The sequence below is a fragment of the Typopeltis vanoorti genome, chromosome 3 (assembly GCF_054136105.1).
Source record: "Typopeltis vanoorti isolate ZY-2024b chromosome 3, IOZ_Tvanoo_1.0, whole genome shotgun sequence".
Lineage (NCBI taxonomy): Eukaryota > Metazoa > Arthropoda > Arachnida > Uropygi > Thelyphonidae > Typopeltis > Typopeltis vanoorti.
The window spans coordinates 115,551,020-115,573,702 of NC_143551.1; the positions used below are offsets into that span (position 1 = coordinate 115,551,020).

A 22,683-nucleotide genomic window follows, 5' to 3' on the forward strand; every position below is an offset into this window, starting at 1 on the left:
AGTGTGTTCGAAAGTGATTAGGGAGAAAAAAAGAATCTGTTGATGTGTTTCTTGAAAAGATGAGGGTCGCCATCAGAGGTAATGGTCCAGAGAAGGCTGTTTGGAAACAACCTTCTACATATCGTTCAATCACACTTTGTTCTTTGAAGAACAGCAGCAGATGGATTAGAAGACAATGACAGGCTGATTCAATAAACTTGAAGAAAGAACTATGTATGGGCTTAGAGTAGCAGCTGATAGTATGTATTCTTACATCTTTAAGGAAAGTAAGAACAGTGATGGCCAACTTGGTGGACTGCACCTATAAACCTATAAAAAAGACATAATACGAAAACTGAGTATCTATAGGAAAATACTTGGAGAGAGTTTGTCAGATGGGATTAATATATTAAGCAAATTGTTCCCTTTAAACATTCTTAGGGAATGTTTTGGTGCACCACTTAACTGAGAACAGTATTCTAAGGTAGAGCAGTTTGGGATTTATAGCAAATTGTCTGCAATTCACGAGAGATCCAAACACTTTTTTTAAGTGATCAAAGATACTTATTAAGTTTTTAACATTTTTGTCTCATGAATAAAATTTATTTCAGTCATTCAATTATAACATTTCAGATTAAATTTTTTTAAAGTAACTCCACCAACAAAATGTTTTAAACCTATAGTACATTAGTATTCATGGGTAGGCTAAAGATTTTTCTATTAATTATATACATATATATTAGTATTTTTTTTTTTTTTTTTTTACATTGTCCATAAACTCTACTCTAGAGACTAAACATGGAACTTTTCAAGTCACTTCAGGCCTTTATAAGTGAGAAAAGTGTTTCCCACTAGGCAATGAAGTTCATCTCGAACCTAAACTTTGATTTAAATTTAAACCAAAGATAGCAATAATTACACAGTTTTTTTTTATTAACTTTTGTTAGGTGAGAACTCTGATAGTTACTATCTGATTAGGTACTCCTCATTGCATTTCCCTTGAATATTTTCTACCACCATTCTTTCACTTGTTTCGTTTAGCAATTTTCCAAAGTAATTACTCCGGACATCTAGAATATCTTTATCATCGGTTTTTGTGTCCCATTTATCACCTCTGATTCCTTTTACAGTAAAATATTTTGCAGACTATTGAAATGGAGGAAAGAATAGTCTGCAAAATATTTTACTATCTTCCAGATATTTATATTTCAAGAAAAGAACTGCAAACATTTCATCTTGGTATCAAAAGCTAAAATTTGCCATTAAAACTTCATCTGTTAAGTAGTGCAATGACAATGAAACTCACACCAAAAGCTCCATTCTCATAAGCAGTCAATCACTTTGAAATCTTTGTATGTTTCAAAGCCAAACATGGTTTTGTCAACTGGCTAACAAATAATAATGAATATTTATTGTCCTTTCTTTCAATAGTAATTACTATCTACATATATTCTTAAATATTTGCAATAAATAAAACACTTTTAATGGTGGATTGATTGCAATACACCATAGGGGATACTGATTTTTCTGAGCATTATAACAAGGGATACTAATTGAAGCTGGGAGACATTTCAAAAACCATACCGCCAATGCCATCATATTTAACTGACTGGATGTGCAAACTGCTTTAACACATCCATCTGATTTGAAGAGCGTGACTCATGATTTACTGTATACCACAACTTCTAATGACCTACTATTACTTGGTTGAAGCTTTCACATAACTATGCACTGCAAAAGATCAAATCAATCCAATGTTGCATACAAGCATTGGCTTGTATGCAACACTTAACCTAGAAATTGAGGTTACAAAACTCCATAGTAACACAAAGTCATGCATTTTGTACCTTATAGTGACTTTGTTTCATCATTAAAATGTGATATTTGAGAAAAATATAGGTGTCTAAATAATTTTTGCATGTGTATATACTAAGTCTCAAATAAATAAAATCACCAAGGGTAATTTCCAGCACTCAATGCTTCAAAATTTCTCACCTATCATCCAGATATGCAAGGCCAAAGTATTCTTTTTCTTTGATGTTTGAATGGGATGCAACCATATCTAGCAACTCGCAGGCATACAGCTTGGGCTATAGAAACAAAAACATATATATAAAACTAAGTTCATTTCTCAAGGAATTCAAAAGGAAAAAAAAAAATACACAACTATTTCATGAAAAAAATGTAACATTTCAAATTTGGAGAAGTCAGTTGCATATTTAAAACCTACTTTGAGAAAGAAAGGGATGAGATAGCTCAGAAAACAGAGTTAGAGGTTGTTGATTGCTGATTGATTTCAGAAACTTCATCACAGTATTTGCAACTCATATAATGACAACTACATGTATGGGAGTTTTCAAGTTATGAGCACAGTGATATGAGAAACAACTTACAGATAAGCACAAGCTCATCTATTTATAAATTACAAATGTGAACAGTCTTACAATTATGTACAGTTTCCATAAAATAATGTGGTATTTTAAATGTGAATATTTATTATTGAGGTGGGAAAAAAATGAGTATGACAGGTAGTAAATCTTGAGAAACACTACCAGGTGCATTGCGCTTTAAAATAAAAAAAAATTGTGGAGATAGTCCCTGAAAGAATTAACTCATTTCTCAAGATTTATACTTAATACTATATCCTGATAGTTCGCCTGAATATGTTATGGGCGCCCTCTTATTAACAAAAAACCATGCCATTCATCAGCGAATGGATCAACAAGTGATTACGCTTTAAGATTTACCATGCATTGAATTATTAACCAACTCTTAAAATTTCTAGGTACATGATTGAAGAACTGTTAGCAATATTTGGAAGAACTTCAGTATCTTAAGGATCAATAATATATGGGAATTACCTGGTGAGAAGTGATATTAATCCAAACGGTGTACTGGAAGAAGTGGCAGATACGGTCAATGAGTATAGGTATCTAAAAGATGTTTGCCCTGAAAATGATAATTAGGACTTTACCAAACTCGAAGAAAACGATGGCGGGGAGAATCTCAAAATCACACATTTAACAGAGAGATTATCAACTCATCATGTGATTTCGAGTAGCATCTGAATGTTATGCTGAGAAATTAAGAAAGTTTAAACTGCAGAAGTGAGTAAATGAAAAGCAAAACTCTATCTATGACTCTGGAAATGATTTTAAACAGCTTGCCAATGTTAAGTAGTCCAGGTGTTAAGAGAAACAATTGACGCTTGGAGATGTCCTCAAAAATATCAACAAAAGAGCAAGCAGTGCAAGAAAATAAAAGTAAGACACAGAGGAAGATGAGCCAGTATATACTAAACTAACTTTTACAACCCACGCATTCTACTTTCAATCAGATGTCTCAGGCTCTCATCACATTATTTTCATTAATTGTTACAGAAAAGCATCATTTCGATTTACGTCCTGATATTCATATCGCAATGTAAATTCTTTCGAAATGTATTTTGATTTTACTCCGAACCAGCCGAAGAACACAAGCAGGAATACGTTCAGGTTTACAATTAACACGAAGTGTATTCAATAGCTAATTTTCTTTACGAGAAGAAAAATCCAAGCTTCCAGGAAAGGAAAATAAATATCACTTCCATCTGAGATCAATAATTAATGATATACTTATGCACTGTTCCGATTAATTTAATGCTAGAAAATAACCAATCAGTTCTTATTGTTATAATGACTATTAACAAATCCCAAAGAAATGGCTTAGGAGTTAATTAGCTGGAAATGATGATTTTGAGCTTGTTCTTAATTCCAAAAATGAAATCATCATCGCCAACCATGGGCTCACTGCCCGTTGGTGTCCAATGCCTCCTTCATTATCTTTTCAAACATTTCTTTGTCAAGTGCACAGTGTTGCAGTTTCTGTACACCCATTCCACACCAGTCTTTTATATCGTCTATCCATTTTCTGTATGGTCTACCTCTTCTGCTTAAATCATCCAAAATACCAAACATAAATGTCTTTATCTTCCAGTCCTCCCTCATTCTACAGATGTGTCCAAATAATTGCAGCTTCCATTTTATAATCTTCTGCATTAGATTCTCTTTTGGTTGTATCTTCCAAAAATGAAATGACAAATATTAAAAGAGGAATACACAATAAAACTAGCATTTCAATCGCAAACTCTGTATGTTTACAAATTAATTCAAATATGTGAAACGCAGCTCGCACGCACACACAGAGAGAAACTATCGCCAGTAACAGGTTATTAATAAGATCGTCTGGATTACGTGATAGCGGAATGCAATTAAACACTAGACCCATTATGTATAACCAGGCTTCTTTTTTGGGTCACACATAAACAACGCATCGAATGATTCAAAAAATGTGTGACTGGTCTCTTCGCTATATAGCAGTGGTCAAAAGTTATATATGTTGACGTTATCTATAAATTCCTTCCTTAATATCCAAACCACAAGTCTGACTCATAATCGCTGACACATAGCTATTTTTACACATTGTATAACTGCTTCATGTCATAGAATAATTAAATAATTAAGCTTGTATGGACATGAAGCATGTATGAGTAGTTCCACTTGAAGTGAGCACCTACCTCTGAAGCACAGATGAAAGGACGTGACGCGATGTGTCTTACCGTTGGAAAGACCTGGATTCAAATTACACTTAAAACACGAGAACCTGCATTTTGATTCAAAGTAAAATAGCCGGTTTCATATCATGACAGCAGGAGCTTCCCTCCTGGAAAATGATTTTACTCCGAACCAGCCGAAGAACACGATTGGCCCCTTAATGTAAGATAATTATGTATCGGGAATAAATGCTATTAAAATATTAAAAATGAAATAATCTATTTATTGATTATATTTTTACAAAAAAAAAAAAAAAAAATTAATTATAAAGAAATTTGTCTTGTTTTTTGTTGGAAAATCTTCCAAAATTTGGGCCCAATCGGTGCAAATCGGTTCAGGACCAGCTTAAGGTGGTCCTGAACACAGGCACAACTAGAGGACATAATATATTAAACTCGTGGTCTTTTTGTCTTTGCCATAATTCCAACTAAAAACGCTCTGAAGTTTTCCCTCGATATAGTACTCGAGGAAATAACGTCAATTCACTGATAACCGTGACAACAGAGAAAGAACCTTTACATCTTGATAATTATAAAGCTACTGTATAGTTCAATTACTGGCACAATGCCATAAAGGCCATGGATAATCTTACGATTATACATAAGTCACTAGAAAGTAATGAAAAAAAAAAAAAAGAAAAAAAAGACTGCAATGTAGATAGTTGCACGATTTTTTACATAACTGCAATACATTTGGTGACTAGCAAGACAAAAATATGAACCCTGTTTACAAGGACAGGAAGTGCAACGGCATATTATAATAGCAATTCGTCATGTTTTCCCACCAACGAAAACAAAAAATAAACGTTCTGTTGGTGAATTAGAAACCAATACTTGTACGTTTCTTTTTTTACTTGTTCGTTCCTGCAATACAGAAAGAAACAAGCAAGTAAAATAAAAAACGAAATAAAAGAAATCCACACTTTTATTATAAGTGATAAAATAATAAAGACTGTGGTTTTATTATATATATTTAACTGGAAAATTATATTCACAAGCAACGTATTCTGAATATAATTATAAAAATTATATTCTGCGCAGCTGACTGCATTCACTTCGCCAACCACTATCTCGCTCTCATTCTTCAGTCATAATTCGATTTAAAATTCGCATTAGTATCATTACTGTCTTTGTTATCAGTAGTGGTATTAATATTTGCATCATGTTTTCTTCTTTTCGCAAAAAAAACAGCGCTGTTTTTTGCGAAAAGAAGAAATTATTATTATTGCCACCATAATGATCATTAGTAAACAATAGTCGATCCAAAGCTAAATTTTTGTTGTTAACACTGAGAAAAGTTTTAAATCAAATTCATTGATTTTGAACTAGGAACAGCTTCACCTCAACCAGTTAATGGAGAAGATAATGGTGATAAGAGATTCGTTTTGTGTACAGCAAGAAGTGCAAAGCTTACAAAATTTACTTTAAAAAAAATGTATATACAAAAGTGCCTGGGAAAAGAAAAATATTTGCACTCATGTGTGCAACTCTGACTGCCCTCTGTATATCTGCGGATAAGTGGGCCACTTATAGTAAACAGAACTGACGCAACAATTAAACCGGTGGATTTGTACAAATCGATGTTTTTTAGAAATGGGTGTGCACGCTGCACGAAAGTTACACAAAGTAGTGAATGTAATTAAAAATATTTCCGAGTTTTCCTTTAATTCGACTGATGATTACTGTAAATTACATACCTGAATCAGAATTTCCAGTCGGCGTTCATCCAACAACAACACCTGGCTCCTGCGGCCCTCTGTCATCTAGAAATCAAAATTGCAATTTAGCGAGTTAATAACCAGAAGATAGCAAGCTATAATAAATCTAATTATTAGACTGTTATATAAAAAGTGGAATGAATACCTCCCCTAACCATTGCCTGGGAAAGGAGTGTCCTGGGTTGGATTCCCGTCGCTGAGATGAGGGGCTTAGGATCTTTCTCAGACATGGCCAAATTAACCGGTCTTGGGCGTGGACTGCAAGGTTTTTCTTCCCAGTTTATCTGGGGTTTTTCATCCCCAGCGCTTCATCTCAACGCTTCTATAGACATAGGATAAAACGGGTGGCATAGGGCTAACTATCTTATCCTTGTAGCGGTTAAATGAATAGAAAACCGTCGACACCACAAGTTAAAATGGAAGAAGAAAAAATTGAAAAATCTTAGAGGGAATAACTTTCAACATCTTCAAAGGTTACTTTGAAGCACTTTATGGATTTTCACAAAAACAACAACTGCGTGTACATGAGCATCACAAATTATTACTAAAAAAAATCTCACCTCCATGGTCACAGCTGAAGACTATGGGGAGAAGGGTATTATTTAAATGAACTGCGTGTATTTAACTACAAATATGTTTACTTTTGGGATAGGGAAAATGTTACCACCTCTTTGAGGCTAGTTCACATAGCTTATGTAACCTAGTTTATATTATGTAACCTAATATAGCTTATCTTTACATAATTTACTTATGTAAACAGTTAACACTGTTTACATAAGTAAACAGTGTTAACTGTTTTTGTTTTTTTTTCCCGATGAGTGGTTATTAAAATCAATGGCTTTGCGCTTCCTTCTCAACTAATTTCCAGATTGGTATAGATGCATCATTCCGATACCGATCCCCCACCCGCTTCAATAAGACTTTTTTCTTAGTCTTAAAAGTGACAACAATTACACTTCATAGTGTTCTTCATCTATTCAAGTTTGAAACAGGAAGGACACTATAACAGCCATGCAGAATAAAGTATACCTTGAACTTGATATATAGCATATCGTTCACTATTAATTTTTTTAAAACTTAAATGAGATTCTGTTTTTGCACGAGTGAACGTATTACAGAATTTTACTCTGCACTGAGACTATTGATCCTCTCATTGTCTTCTCTACGTCGTTTTCCCCTCGAATAGATTCACCATCATAACGATCTCTATTGAGGAAACTGATGCAAAAGGTTACAGTGATACAGTTGTTTGTAAATGTCTATAAATGAGTTCGTGTAAAGATTGGTTTCTCTTCTTTTAACAAAGAAAAACTCACCTGCTTTATCTAAGATTGGGTAGTTTAGCCGTATCTGACAAAGATCTAATAAAGTCCCTTCTCTTATTCACAGATGAGATTTAAACCTTGACTCTTTTCCATGAAATGAATGTGAAGAAGCTACTCGGTCATCTGACACTTTTTTTTACATATATATGACCAATCTAGAACCTCCTCTCTGGTTTGAAGACCGAACATAAAACTTTTACATCCAATAAGCCGAATGATGATATCACATTGAGCAATAAAAATAATCTATTATCTAAAGATATTCATTCACAATCATCCATTCTACAGAGAAATTTGGACTCATGGCCTGTAAGGGCGGTTAGCGACCTTACAGGCCATGAGTTTTTTTCTATTTCTTAACAACTTTCATGAGTTTTTTCTATTTCTTAACAACTTTCATGAGTTTTTTTCTATTTCTTAACAACTTTCATGAGTTTTTTTTTCCCTTTCTTTTTTTTTTTTTTTTTGTGTAAATAATTTATTCCTTCTGAATGTGGTACAACATGATGAGAAATAATATGCTCAAAAATAAAAAGGAAAGAAAATTTATAAACAAAATGAATTATTTCAGCTAAATATTACATAATCGCAAAGGTAACTGACTAACATCAGTTTTCCCCCCACCCCATTTTCCAAATCATGAAGTAATATTTGAAGGAAAACTTCACAATGAATTTGCATGTTTCGTATAAAGTTAGTGCCGATAACATTTCAGCGGCAGCTTTATTTGGAGGAGATACTAATAACGATGAGTTTAAACTCCCAACATCACCCTTGATATGCTACTGGTCACTTACTGCAGTCAGAAAGTATGAAACATTCGTTAAATGAGTGTCCCCATTCATTTCATGAATGTTATAATACATTAATCTGTGTGCTTTTTTAGCTTCGCTATGTCTTTATATAAATTGTCTTTATCTTCGTTTAGAGACCAACTGTTTTACCATGGACTGCCAGGAGAAGAAGGAAATCTCTTCACTGCCTATTAAGGAAATTGTTATAGATTACAGTTAGTGTAGCGATAGCATGACAGGAAAGTGGAGTTAACATTAGGGGAATGCTTATTTAAATGAAATCGTCATGTGACGACACTCTGAACAAATGACAGGAAGAGTTACTCAACAACCTGCCTAATATGTTATGAACTATGGAGTTACTTCCCGTCGTCTCAAATGTTCAAATACTCCACTAAATGAAATATGTAATCTACATTACTTTAAGTGGTCACTGATTATTCAAGTAGCGTATTAATTGTAAATTAAGCAAACCCATCATTCACCTACGATGAACACTCAAAAAGAAATCGTCGTTGCAAGACCTTGATCCATATATCAACAACTGTTAGTATCTAGTTTTTTTATATATATAAAGCTTGGATTACAGCCAAACTGACTATTAGTTCTATTTAACATATATTACTGTCGGAAGTTGAATACTTTTGAGAGTGGCCAACCAACCAACCAACCAACCAACCAACCAACTAATGGTTAGCGATAAAATAAATTTACTTATTTTAAAATTATGTACGGGAATCAATCTGCTTGCTTTCTTGTCAGGCCTCATATTATTAGGAATAAGTAGAAACATGACCAAAATTTAAAACGATATTGTATAAGCAAACCAATTATGAATAACAACTAAAAGCAGCTTCATCGACGAATTTAAGAAATCGTTTGAAAATTTTAATTCTTTTAATAATTTGCAGAATGGACTATAATAGTCCATATCAAATGAGGCCGAACCGGGATATTTATTATCACTGCTGCAACACAAAAGCAGCACGAAAGAACGGCTATGTGAAAAAAGTGGACACAGTGCGATTCAAAAATATACAATCCATCCATTTTAATTATAAGATTTACTTAAACTTAATTAGGCTTTTCAGCTATAGGGTAATGTAAATGTTTTTTTTTTTTTTTTCTATTAAAGATCAAAGATTTTTGGATGAAAAATGAGACTAGACATTAGCAAAAAACACAATAGCACTGCATCCTGAAGAAGAAATGACAAAAATAAACATATAAATTATAGTATATTCGTTTCTTACCAATACTTAGAGGAGTAGTCTGTTATACTGTAATGTTTGACATATATGCATAGCATGGATTTTCAATAATATAACTTAGCTGAGCAACAACTGACACTAATTGAAGATAATAGAGAAAGGCGGTCAAATGCTGATTTAACACCCCCCCCCCTACCCACATTGAAGCAAATGTGCATACGCGCATAACCATTTATAAAATGCCTGAGCTAAAATCCCTTAAAAATTTAATAGATTCATTGGGCTTCGTTTTCGTGATGCTGTTATTTTAAGATTTTATTGTTTTCCTTATTTACATTAAGACGTGTTTGCTATCGCAGCCTCCTAAGATAATACTATCAGCAAATCACAAACAGAAACTACTACGATATCTATTACAGATTAGGGATACTATGACTATAACGAACAAGCGAAAATAAGTTTTCGCGGCTACATAAAAACAAATACAAAGAAGATGAAACAATTTATGTACGCTTTTCAAGGAAGTTCCTGTTTGGCGTGGAAAAGAAACGTCTATAAAGCCATCCAACAAAACGAGTGTTTTCAGTGATAAAATAAATTGTTATTGCAAGGAAATTTCATAATATATCAAGAATGACGTGGATCGTGTTGTTAGCAAGGTCTACGCAGAGCGAATTTCAAAATCCATATTCGAAGCTGCACTCTAGAAAACTGAAAGAAACACTTCGCAAGAATATTAACGAACATGTGAGATAAAAATTGAAAGATTATTCTAAATAATCATGCAGAAAGTTTTCGACAGCAGCTCATAAAAGCTGTCATAAGCAATGAAAAAGTGAAGACGCGAAAATTAGTCTGGACAATTATCCAGCAATTACGGACTAGAAGAAATCTCTTGTTTTGAAAACAAAACACTTCGTGAAACTGGAACATTGCAAGTCCTTAAATTTTCAAGAGTGGAAGAAAATACATGCAAAACACTGAAATGGAAAAACTTGACGAGAAAGAATTCTAAACATTTGTCATTTATATGAACTAAGAAACACACACCACGACAACAACAAAATTTATTTGTAATCGCACGTATAAACTAATACCGAAACTGAAATTGTTTTAAGACGGAGTGCTATTTCTTTCTTAGTTATAATCCAAAAATGCAACGAAAACTTTTTTTTAATATGCTCCCGCACATGAAAGATTGTTGTCAACTCTATTCTATTAGTAACATGAGTAGGTGAGCTAAGGATTTTTCCCCCTATTTTTAGTACTTTTATATATTTTTTGTATTTGTATTTCTTTTTTACATGGTCCAGAAACCAAACATGAAATCTTTTCGAGCCACTTAGGCCTCCAATAAGCGAAACGGAAGTTTCACACTGGGCGACAAAATTTATCTTTTTATCTAAAGAAAAATACAAATATATACATGTCCTCGACGGGATTCGAACCTACAGCCATCCAGTGGAGAGCGGATATGCTAACCGCTTGGCCAATCAGGCCAGCTGTTACGTCACGAGCACGAATAATATATATATATATATATATATTAAATCTGATATTTCTACAGAACTCCTATAACAATTTCATTACGTATAATTTACATAAGAAATATGCTTTACGAGAAGGTATCAGAATGTACATAAACTAATTACAAAAAAAAACAACTAAGATAACATTGTTTTTCTTCTGATATTCCTGAGCTTGTTTTTGAATCTCAGTTTTAGATAATGTGATTATTTAAAACTGTAATCGTCGGCCGACTTAATGTGCGAGTAACTTGCATTATTGTTTCCGTCTTACATGCAAGGAAAATATGCTGGTATATACTGATCGGCCAATTTATTAAGTATATCCCTAATCATCATCAATAGAATCCACCGCTTCAACAGCGATAGTATCGCATCTCCGTTCCAGGGTATATAAAACAGGTAAACAAATATTGAAAGACAGCGTGGATGGACCGTGTAATTTGCGTCATAGTGATAATACGTCAGTAATGAAACCTAAGTGATTCAGAACCAAAATGATAGTCAGCACCAGATGTGCCAGTGATATGATAAAAGAAATTATAATTTCCATACTGAGTTGTTCACGCACAACAGTGTTAAGAACATACAACACACACACACGAAAACAGCGGTCTAGAAAGAAGCATATCGGAATGCGCAGTGCGTTGGACTGTTACGAATGAGAATATACAAACAAGTTCCCAGTGTCAGCTAAAAACAAGCAGCTCCGGTGAGTACAGGAACAGTAGCACGGGACTTTGAGGAGTGGAAAAGTCTACACGTTCGAAGATGAAATTCTCCCCACACGACCATTACTGCATCCTGCAGTAATGATCGTGTGGGGGGGGGGGGTGAAGATCATACACACAGGTCTACCGATACCGACTGAGCCATATCTGAATATCACAGCCTATTTGAACTCGTGGCGGTCAGGCACATTCCTTCATTCTCACCGTTTATCCATTTAGTAACGATTAAGCACGCAATTCACAAGCCCCAGATCATTTTTGCAATGGTTCCATAAGGACGATTTGCCATATTTCACTGGTTTGCTCAGTCACCGGTTCTCAATTCAATGCAGATTAGCTACTCGCCTTCAATGCTATCAAAACACAATTCTCTCTCTCTCTTTCGCAAAAAAAAAAAAAGAAGAAAAAAAAAAAGATATTAGTTCTTCCTCCAGATAATGTTCAACTTAATAGTCAAAAACCAGACTTCTCTTCTTAAATTGATACCTCCGGCATTTCCTTGATAAGGTCGAAGGTATCGGTCTAAAAAAGAATTCTATAGCATCCTCGGTTTCCATAAAACTTGACATACAGTATATATATTAGCTCAAGATGTTACTTTTTATCTGTCGGTGGTGAAAATTTTAAGTGGGGGTGCTGCATATACAAAAAAAAAAAAAAAATTTTCCCTAATCAGTAACGAATTTATTAATAAATAAATTTACATATTAAAAATTGCTTTATTAAAAATATTTCATCCTCACCACGAACAAACACCGATAATAAAAGTTTCGTATCAATAGCAATGACAAGCGCAAACGAATATCGGCGTTAGATTGCTGTGTATTTGTTTCGTGTAACGATAATTGAAAAACTATAATTCTTTTCATATTTTCAACAGTGACACTCGTCATGATTCAGCCTTGTATCTATAATAAATAAATAATTATATGCTATTTTAACAAAATAAAATAAGATTTACATAAAATAGTTCACCACGAACACGCACCAATAATAAACGTTTCATATCTCACAGAAATAACGCGCGGAAGCATATGATAGACTGCCCAAACGGCAGTGTATCATATGACGTAACGCGCAAGCGCAAACGAATATCGGCGTTAGATCGCAATTATCGTTACACGAAACACATGAATTCTTTTCATATTTTCAACAGTGACACTTTCTGCAGTGTTTTTTTACAGATATTTCTATAGAAGTAAATGACATTAATAATAAAATTCATAATTCAGCCTTGTATCTATAATAAATAAATAATTCTATGTTATTTTAACAAAATAAAATAAGATTTACAAAAAATAGTTCACCACGCACCAATAATAAACGTTTCATATGAAAAACCCGGGATGAAAAACCCGGAAACTCGGGTTTTTCATCCCGCATACATACAAATCGGCCCTTCAGAACACACGCAATATACAGACAAAAATTACTAGTTGTGGTGGTGTTGGAGGTGGGCGGTAGATGGCGTTGATGGAGATGATTCGTAGTAGAGGTTAGGTGTAGAGACAGTTGTAGGTGTCCTCCCGCGATAAGTCTTCGGACTCCTTGGAGGTATCAGGAATAATAATAATAATAATATATCTCACAGAAATAACGCGCGTAAGCATACTAAAGATACACTGTCGTTTGAGCAGTGTTGAGCACTGACGTAACGTGCAATGACAAGCGCAAACGAATATCGCGTTAGATCGCAGTGCATTTGTTTCGTATTCTAAAGCGCTAATCGAACAATTCCAATTATTAACTATGCAATCAATGTCAAAACATAAGCTGTAATAACCTTGAACATGATGTACTGCATTTATATAATGTTGTAAGCATTGTTATCATTTATAAACACAAACAAAATTTAATTTTTTTCATTTTTTCCTTGGGGGTGTCGCAGTGCTTATGTACGGGCCGCCACTGGTCATCTCTTTATTAATTATAGAAATCCCAAACCTACCTACCTATCTTGGAACATTGATCGCAGATTTGAAGCAGTGCACCGAAAATCTCTAAACATTTTTGATGACGTCCAGAAGAGGCAGTTCGGCTAATAGACGAACCCATCTCTCTCTCTCTCTCTCTCTCTCTCTATCAGACTTTCCAGCCTGTCTCGGAGATGGTCACTTTCTGATATTTACTATAGAAGTAAATGACATTAATAATAAAATTCATAGGTACAGAAGAGCACTTAGTTAATCAAGTTTTAATTCAACAAAAGTGAAGGGACATACCAGAATTAAAGCATACAAACATTACCAAGACCAATGCTTGGTCTTGCCAATGGGAATGAAGCCTGGACCATTAGAAACAAGATGAGCAAATAGCTTACAGTAGTTGAAATGAAATTTATGAGAATAGCACCATATACGTTACTGGACCAGATGAAAAACACACAATGAATAAACTAAATATGTAAATATGATACCTGTTATACAATATATCCAGCAGTATCGACAAAGATGGTTACAGCATGCAAACAAACGGACAAGACCAGACCAGATACCTCGCCGGGTTCTTCAATACATCCCTAGAGGATGGCAGTTCCCGGGAAGACCAGTCAAAAGATGGATTCAGACCGTAACAGAATACTAGGCTTAGTACTAGACAGGATGATGATTTCCATTTTCTGAACAGACACTGTGCTGTTCAGCAGAGCTGGCATCCATCCTGAACCCATTTCTGTTACATCTACTATACCATGAGCAACGTCCAAACATCATTTTACAGTTGAAATGCTGACTCTCAACGAACCTGCTACTCGCATTAATCTTTTATTCCATCTACCTTCAGGGAGAAGGCTGTTAACAAGGAACATCCATCTCTATGAAGTATTTCGCTCAAAGACTACAACCTCCAGCTCTTCAAAGAAGAATATCAATACCGGAAACACCATGACATCAATAGCAACTTATACTATATCTAAGCAAGGCAAGCAAGAATAGTGAATATTTAGATCGTTTTGCGAAGAATTCGGAAAACGAATTCCGAATTTGGATAAATGAAGAACGAATTTTTACTAATTATGTATTCTTAAATCTTCGGTTCTCTCCCCCGTCTCCCTCCCTCCCTCTCTCTCTACAGGTCTGCATTTAATTCGTGTCGGTGGTGTGTGTTTGAAAGCCTGTAATGGCGGAAATAATTTGTTTATGGTGACTAGGAAACGATGACCTGCATTCATTTCAGCATTACTATACATGATTGGAAGTCGTTGAATTTATCGGTAAGCGGCTTCAGCACTTGTGCTGCTCCGCGCGCTGTGTTAGTAATTCAGTAGCGAAATTCTTGCATGAGTAATGGATGATTGTAAAAATGTGAATTAGAAAGGTAGATTTTTTAATGAATTTGTTTATTAAGATTGTACCCTCACTGACACTTCGTAAATCTATATACCATTTTGTAAAGGTAAGTAAGTGTTAGTCCACCGAAGAGGAAAGTCCGTGGATTGTTTTCATTATTTTTCTAATGTCTGTTTGAAACACCTGCTGCCATCTTTTTAAAGTGGCTAATAAATTTGATTCGTTTCGATATTGTTTCTGGCAGGAAGAATATGAGTACGAAGCTTAATTATGCAAAAACACTATAACTGCAGAAGCTAATGGATCAAAGCAGATGCCTTGTTGATAATGGCGATGATGACTGATATGTTTCTAGTACATGAAAATGTGCGATGCTCCGCATTGTCTGTGTGTCCCCCCTGAAAGCAAAGAATATGTGCGAGACGTCTCAGAAATAATTTCATATAACCGTTTGAAATAAACATAAAAAAAGCATCAATGCATTTTAATTAATCAGTAATATTTTAGCTTTTTACTATTATTAGTAAACACCTTCAATACAGTGAGAAAATGTAAGCAACGTTAAAACAATATTACAAGTAGGGTACAGATGAAAATACAATGATAACGGAAATGAGGGTTATCGCCTAACGACATTCAAAATGCTTTTCGATTGAGCGGCATATTCTGTTTCTCTACAGCAACCATTTAGGTGGAAGAAGTTGGATCATCGTTCTTAGACTACAGACACTTTCAAGTCGATCCATGATTTGAAGATGTCTGTAGTCCGAGAACAGTGCAAAGTGTTCCCAAGCTAACAGGGCAGTGAAATTTTACAATGATGTGCCCAAAGGGAAAACCACTAACACCGACTACATAAAAAAATAAGGCAAAATGAACGGTGTACATAAAATCATTGTCCCCATTCCTGAAATCCATTATTTAAGTATTAAATAATGATCCAACGTTTGAGTTAACCAGACTCGGGCGACATTGTAGCACGTATAAGGTTGAGGACACACCGGGAGTTGGGGGGTGGGAAGAAAACAGAGCAGGCATTTCAAAATATTTCACTTTGCGCTCCCTGAAAATTATCATGTATATTTTGTAATCTTCCTAAAATATATGGAGCCATATTCTCCAATATGAATTATCACGGCCAATATCTTTCTACAATCAATCTATAAATACTTTTTCGACATATAATTCTGAAATCAAAAGTTCATGAAAAATGAGGTGAAAAATATTTTCTGCAGTTTTGTCCTTCAATTTTACGCAAATGACAACAAAATAAGATAAACCAGTCATCAATGCTTCTGCTATTTCTTCAACTGTTCTATAAAACGAATTCTTTCCATACAAGTGATGAACTCGGAAATTTATATGGGATTTCTATAGATGATTTGTTAACAGAAAGCTTTTTTTCTGTTTTTCTTTTAAGCAACAGCAATATGTATGTTTTTTTGTTTGTTTGTTTTTTTAAATCTAACCAAGGAGTTCGCTCCAGTAGCAAAAGAATGCTGGCTGGCATTCCATTATTGCTTAGACGATTTATATTTGATTAGTTTCTTTTTAAATATAAATGAAAACATTTATATTTGAATAGAAACAAAAAGCAAAACGATATCAGCTTTCATTTTTAGTTTGGATTTTTTAAACTTAATTTTTTAAATTAGAAAGCTATGCCAATCGAAAACACACACAATGAATCATTTTTCCTGGAGAGAAAGAGAAGCGAAAGGACTGTGCTCTGTTCCGTCCATACAAAAGATGTTATCTACTCGATAAACCATCACTAAAAAGATATATCAACGTTGAAGATTTTTTTTTCTTGCAATAATGATATGCATATAATGCGTGTCGCAAATATTAGCAAAATAAGCAGCACACAAAATAAAATAAATACAACATCCTTGAGTTTTATTTCAGCTATCCTGAAATACTAGGACTGCTGCCAAAGTGGTTTATGTATATTGCGTGTTTCCTTCTTCCTTAAGCATTTACTACTTTAACTACCATTAATGCCGGTTGTTATCCGCATACTTTTTGATGCCTTTCGTTATGGACATAAAAAAAAAGTACTCATTTTCTGGCAATGAACACTAACATATGTCATTCAACACAGTAGCTAAAGACAATGAAACCTAAATTACCAAATTTCGATATATAGCACATCATTATTCTGGTGAATAACTTGATTCAAAAAAAGAAAAAAATGCGAAACTAAAATTTTGCTAGTTCGATCGTATCGTAATACGATCAAACTTACATACCGTAATGTAAAACTGAGAGAATAAAGTCGGTTGTGAAAGTTATAGAACACGTTCGTTCTGTCATCATTTTCAAGTAAACTTATTGCACATATGCATTTAACACATTGGTCTAACTCTCGAATTCAAACGTATGCAAATACCTGTCAAACGTGTAGCAAATAACAAATTGCAAAATCAACGAATGCAGCAGGTAGTTTTAATTTGCGACATGTTCATATTTATCACATGTAGTAACGTATAGAAGTGTTCCAGAGCCAGCAGGGGGGGGGGGGGTAAAATGGAACACTAATGTGTCAAAAGAAAAAACCGCTAACACAGGCTGCGTAAACAAGGAGGCAATATGCGGCGTACTGATGTAAGCACTGTCCCCATATGGTACTTTTATTATTATTATTATTATTACGGGACAACTCCAAGGAGGCCTTAGACTCATCGAGGGAGGCCCTAACATCATGTCAAGAACAACTATTCGACATTTACAAAGTATCTATAATACCTCGCCTTGAACTCATGCACGGTCATAGCACCCACAACAGACTCTGGCAGCTTATTCCACTCATTCACCACTCTCGAAGTAAAAATCCTAGCTCTAACACCCCCCCCCCTGCTAACCACACTCTTGCCCAGCTTCCATAGGTGTCCCCTAGTCCCACCACCAGTCCTGTTATCAAAAAAATCTTCTGGATTAATCTTATAGAAATCCTTCAGTAATTTGAATGTCTCAATCATATCACCCCTTTTCCGCCTATCGACCAATTTTTGCAACCCACAAATCTTCAACCTGTTCTCATAAGGTTCATTCCACAGACCTGCAACCATCTTGGTCACTCGTCTCTGGATCCTCTCCACCTCCTCCCCACAAGAAGAAACCCTGGCACCCATATCTGGGATAGTCTAGATGGGGTCTTATCAAGGCTCGATACAGAGGAACAATAACTTGTTTGTCTCTGCTTGTTAAAGTAATTTTCAGAAGCCAAGTGATTTGATGAGCTGATTTAGCCACTTTTGCAATGTGCCCCCTAAACTTCAATTCCCTATCCACCAACACCCCCAAATCTCTGGCCTCATCAATCTCCTGGAGTACGGTTCCACCAATGTGATATATTGCTGCTAATCTTTTCACTCCAAAATGCATAACCTTACACTTCCACATTAAATTGGCATCCATTTTCCCTAGCCCAGTCCTTCAAACTGTCCAAATCATCCTGCAAAATTTTGACATCCTGTGGACTCATAATTGCTCTACCCAACTTTGCATCATCAGCAAATAAGTGAACACTTCCTCAGATCCTTTCCTATATCATTGATGAACAAATTGAAAAGTAGTGGTCCAAGAACCCTGCGGCACACCACTAGTCACAAGCCGTCTTTTGGACTCAACTCCTGAATAAACCACTCTCTCTGGTATCTCTCCATCAACCACCCTCATATCCATCTCACCAACTCTATATCCATCCCCATCTGCTCCAGTTTACTGATTAGAGTTCCATGTGGTATCCTGTCAAAGGCCTTGGCAAGGTCCAGTAGAATCACTGTAAACCCATTACGTTTATCCAGTTCAGCCGTCACTGTGTTATAAAACGTGAGCAAGTTACTGAGGCATGATCTACCCTTCACAAAACCATATCCCATTTTCATCTTTTTTTTAAATAAGCATCCCATTTTTAAATATAATATTTTTATTATATTTAAATACTTATTGGTTTTATTAAACAGCTTACTACAAGATGTTAAAATTACACAGCAACAACTATTACTTTGTTAAAAAAAAAATCTAAGTATTAATGGAATACTTATTTGAGGGTGTAGAGTGTGAAAAATTTTTAAACTACCGGTTCCGAAGATTCGCAATAAACAGTAAAAGATGACATTTTATTTGATGTTTTAGATTCTTCAGTTTCAAGCGAGAAAAGACAAGTAGACGATGAGTTAAAAAAATAGAAGTAACACGAAGTAACTATAGGGCGATGAGCGTGTTTGTGTGAAGGTTTAAATCATCGTATATAATTTGAACCTATAGGGATATTTGATTGCATGCGATCTCATGACTTTTATGACGACTTTACATAGTGCTTTTTAAAGCAATTTCCCGATGTACTTACACATAGAAGGATTAAAATCATTAGTCGTTTGACACCTCTATCGACCAAAAAAAAAAAAAAAATGTGACAGAAATTTGTATGCCACTAAATATAATGGAAGAAGAAGCATTAACGATTCCATTCTTGCTCTAATAACATCTTATGTTTTAGTTTAAATTTAGGTATTAAAGATAATGGCATCTTTATCTTTAATACCTAAATTATCTTTAATACCTAAAAGTCAATTTAATCTGAAATCTCGAATGACAAGTGGATGTGTCAATTTCTACATTTTCCATCTCGTATACATTTCATCTTTGGCTAAACGATAACATCATATATTGACTTCATGATCCTCCTTAACTTATTATATATACAGTATATATAAAAAAAACGTCTGTTTATGAAAGTGCTGGAGCGTACAATGTGAAATGTGAAACAACTCATTTCACAGCTCTGTGAAATGAGTTGTTTAATGAAAGCATTTTAAAGTGGCCTGAAAAAGCACCACGTTTGTTCTCTAGATCTAGTAGGATTTCGGGATTATCGAATACTTTCAAAGGCGAGACCGACACAGTCGTGAACCTGAAAAGCAAATTTTCCCGATTCCCTTCCAAGAAAAATAGGTAAAAATAAATTACTTGCTCAGGCATTCGGAAAGTTCCAGAGAGAAGAAACAGAAAGCCAAAAATAAATAAATAAATAAAAATAAACAGATATATAATTACCACAGAGTTATAAAAATTTGGGAATAACCTGTTGAAATTCTGTGCACGAATCCGTCCGTGTATGAGGGAGGATGGAACAAGGTTATCTACATCATATAAATGCATAAAGGAAAATCAAGTCCATTGTGATTAGGGGAAGAAAATTACAATTTGAAAGAACAAGCCTTGAGGTTTGGTTTGATTTATTTAGATTTATAGCCAAGCAACTCAAGGCTGAGGCCAGTGTATTATATCTATTAACTGCGTGTGTTCTAAAGGCAGGTTTGCCTGCTTTGCGAGATGAAAAATCCAAGTTTCCGGGAGGAAAACGCTGCCACCTCATAACTACCGGCTAACTCACCTTCAGTTGAAAAGTCCTAATAAGGGTTCTTCGCGTACTGGACGGATTCGAACCCAAGTCTTTCCGACCAAAGGGCGTTCGAAACCGACTGAACTACGTTGGCTCTACCTTGAGGAAACTGTCAGGTGAGATTATGGTTGGTGTAGCTATTTGGAATTACTGCTGATGCAACGATGATCATAGACTAGTGTATTGTGTTTGTGAATTGCGTTATTCTAACAGGATTGTCTTTGTGAGATGAAAAACCAATTTCGGGGAGAGAAAACCTCACTTTCAGGTGGGAAAGTCTTTAAAAAGGAAGAACAAAAGTAGGAATTCGACCAAAAGTCTCTGCTGACTGAGTGTAATGTGAGAATTGGTGGTACTGACTGCAAAATATGTAAATAATTTCTCCTTTCCAAACAAGCCTCACCCACCGGAAAAAGAAACATGCATTTACTACAGCTGTCGTATCAACGGACATTTACATTTATGACTAATCATTAATACACCAAATAAAGTAACCTGTCGCATGGTAAAGCACGACTTCACTGAAAGATAAATTGCCTGGAAAGATATGTCATCTAAATGAGAAAAAAGCGACATTTTCCTTTCAATTGAAAAGAATTGACATCCTATACGAGAATTCGAATCTCGCATAAAACAAAAGGAACCTTTAAAACGGCTCTTCAATTAAAGGTGAAATTCAATTGAATGCTATTCTCATGTGTATGTGAAGATTTTTTAACTAATAGCCAAAGAACATATGTAATGAACTGACAATATAGTGATCTCGTAGCCTTGATTGCTTTGACCTAATTCCAATTAAGTTCGTTTGAATGACCATCGTACAATGGTCCAATTGTCTTTCATTCAAATTGCTGAGAACATGGCACAGCATTACAAGAGTTCAACAAGAAATATAAAAAGTTGTAAATACAACACAACTATTTCTGTGCAAATTTCTCCCCATACAAATATACATATAGATATACATATTATCACACACACACACACACACACACACACACACACACACACACAAAAAAAAAAAAAAACAGTAATGTTTGAATAAGAAAAACAGAGAGAGAGAGAGCCCGAAAAAAAAAAGTAGACAAAATATGTCGATTATTCGCCAGTCGGTGTAAGATCAGAATATCTTGAGAGAACAATGACTCGTGATTTTTATAACAACAAAGGCAAATGATGGTATTTTATAACATGATTTATACAAGTAATAGGGGGGGGGGGGAAACGAGAGAGATGATATCAACAGAAAGGAATGAGGACAAATGACATCTGCGATCATTTATATACGGTGAAGCATTTATTCAATAATGTGCTTATGATGCAATACTGCATTAAGGAGGACAAACCCTAGGTAACACATGTATATGGAATAACTGTCAGCTGATAGTGTTCAGAAACCGTGTTGCATGTTAAGTGAAACGCATGTTCCTATGATATTTCAGTAAATATAGCGACCATAAAGAAGTATAGCTAAATTTATTAAATAATTTAAAGTACAATAACCTATCTTACACACACATTACACAATGTCAAAGAAAAACACCATCGCCCATTATCATACGATTTCCACTAACAACACACCCTTCCTCATTATGCCGTTCCACTTTCACTTTGTCATGTATATAGTATTTCCTTCTTCGCAACTACTTCCTTTATATCGAAGTCTTGAAAAATTTCCATGAAAGTCAACAGAGGGCACCACTAACAAACGTATGATAAGGCCTAATTCGTAGCTTTGAAACTTTTCCCATATAAATATGAAAATTTCATGTCGTTACACGCTAGAGTTGGAATTAATTTTTATTTGTATGTAACATTGGGGGGAGGGATAGCTTGCGCTCGGTGATTATCAATACATAAGTGAGAGAATAAAGATAGCAACATAAACAGTTTCCGACTTCCCTCAAGGACATATAGCTCTCATCCGGGAAACGGCGAAGGCGGTCACGTATTTCGCAGCATTACTGATAATAATAACACACCGACTAGTATAACGAAACGCAACTCAATTGTTATTGGGCAACAAATAAAATATGAGAATTTAGTTTTCATTTTGGGTCTCTAAAATTAGAAACGAAACCCAGCTTATTTCTTTAAGCTTTAGAAAATAA

At 34.8% G+C, this 22,683-nt stretch overlaps 1 protein-coding gene across 4 annotated transcripts in view; it reads right to left on the minus strand.

Moving 5' to 3' along the window:
- LOC150108490 (uncharacterized) overlaps positions 1-22,683 on the minus strand; it is a 385,253-nt gene that overhangs the window by 254,721 nt on the left and 107,849 nt on the right. For all 4 annotated transcript variants that reach the window (XM_090415899.1, XM_090415900.1, XM_090415897.1 and 1 more), the window contains exons 2-3: positions 6,268-6,333; positions 1,975-2,069 (exon numbers count right to left, since the gene is read on the minus strand). In XM_090415899.1, coding sequence (XP_090272025.1) covers positions 1,975-2,069; positions 6,268-6,333 — 161 coding nt within the window. The remainder of the gene's footprint in view (positions 1-1,974; positions 2,070-6,267; positions 6,334-22,683) is intronic.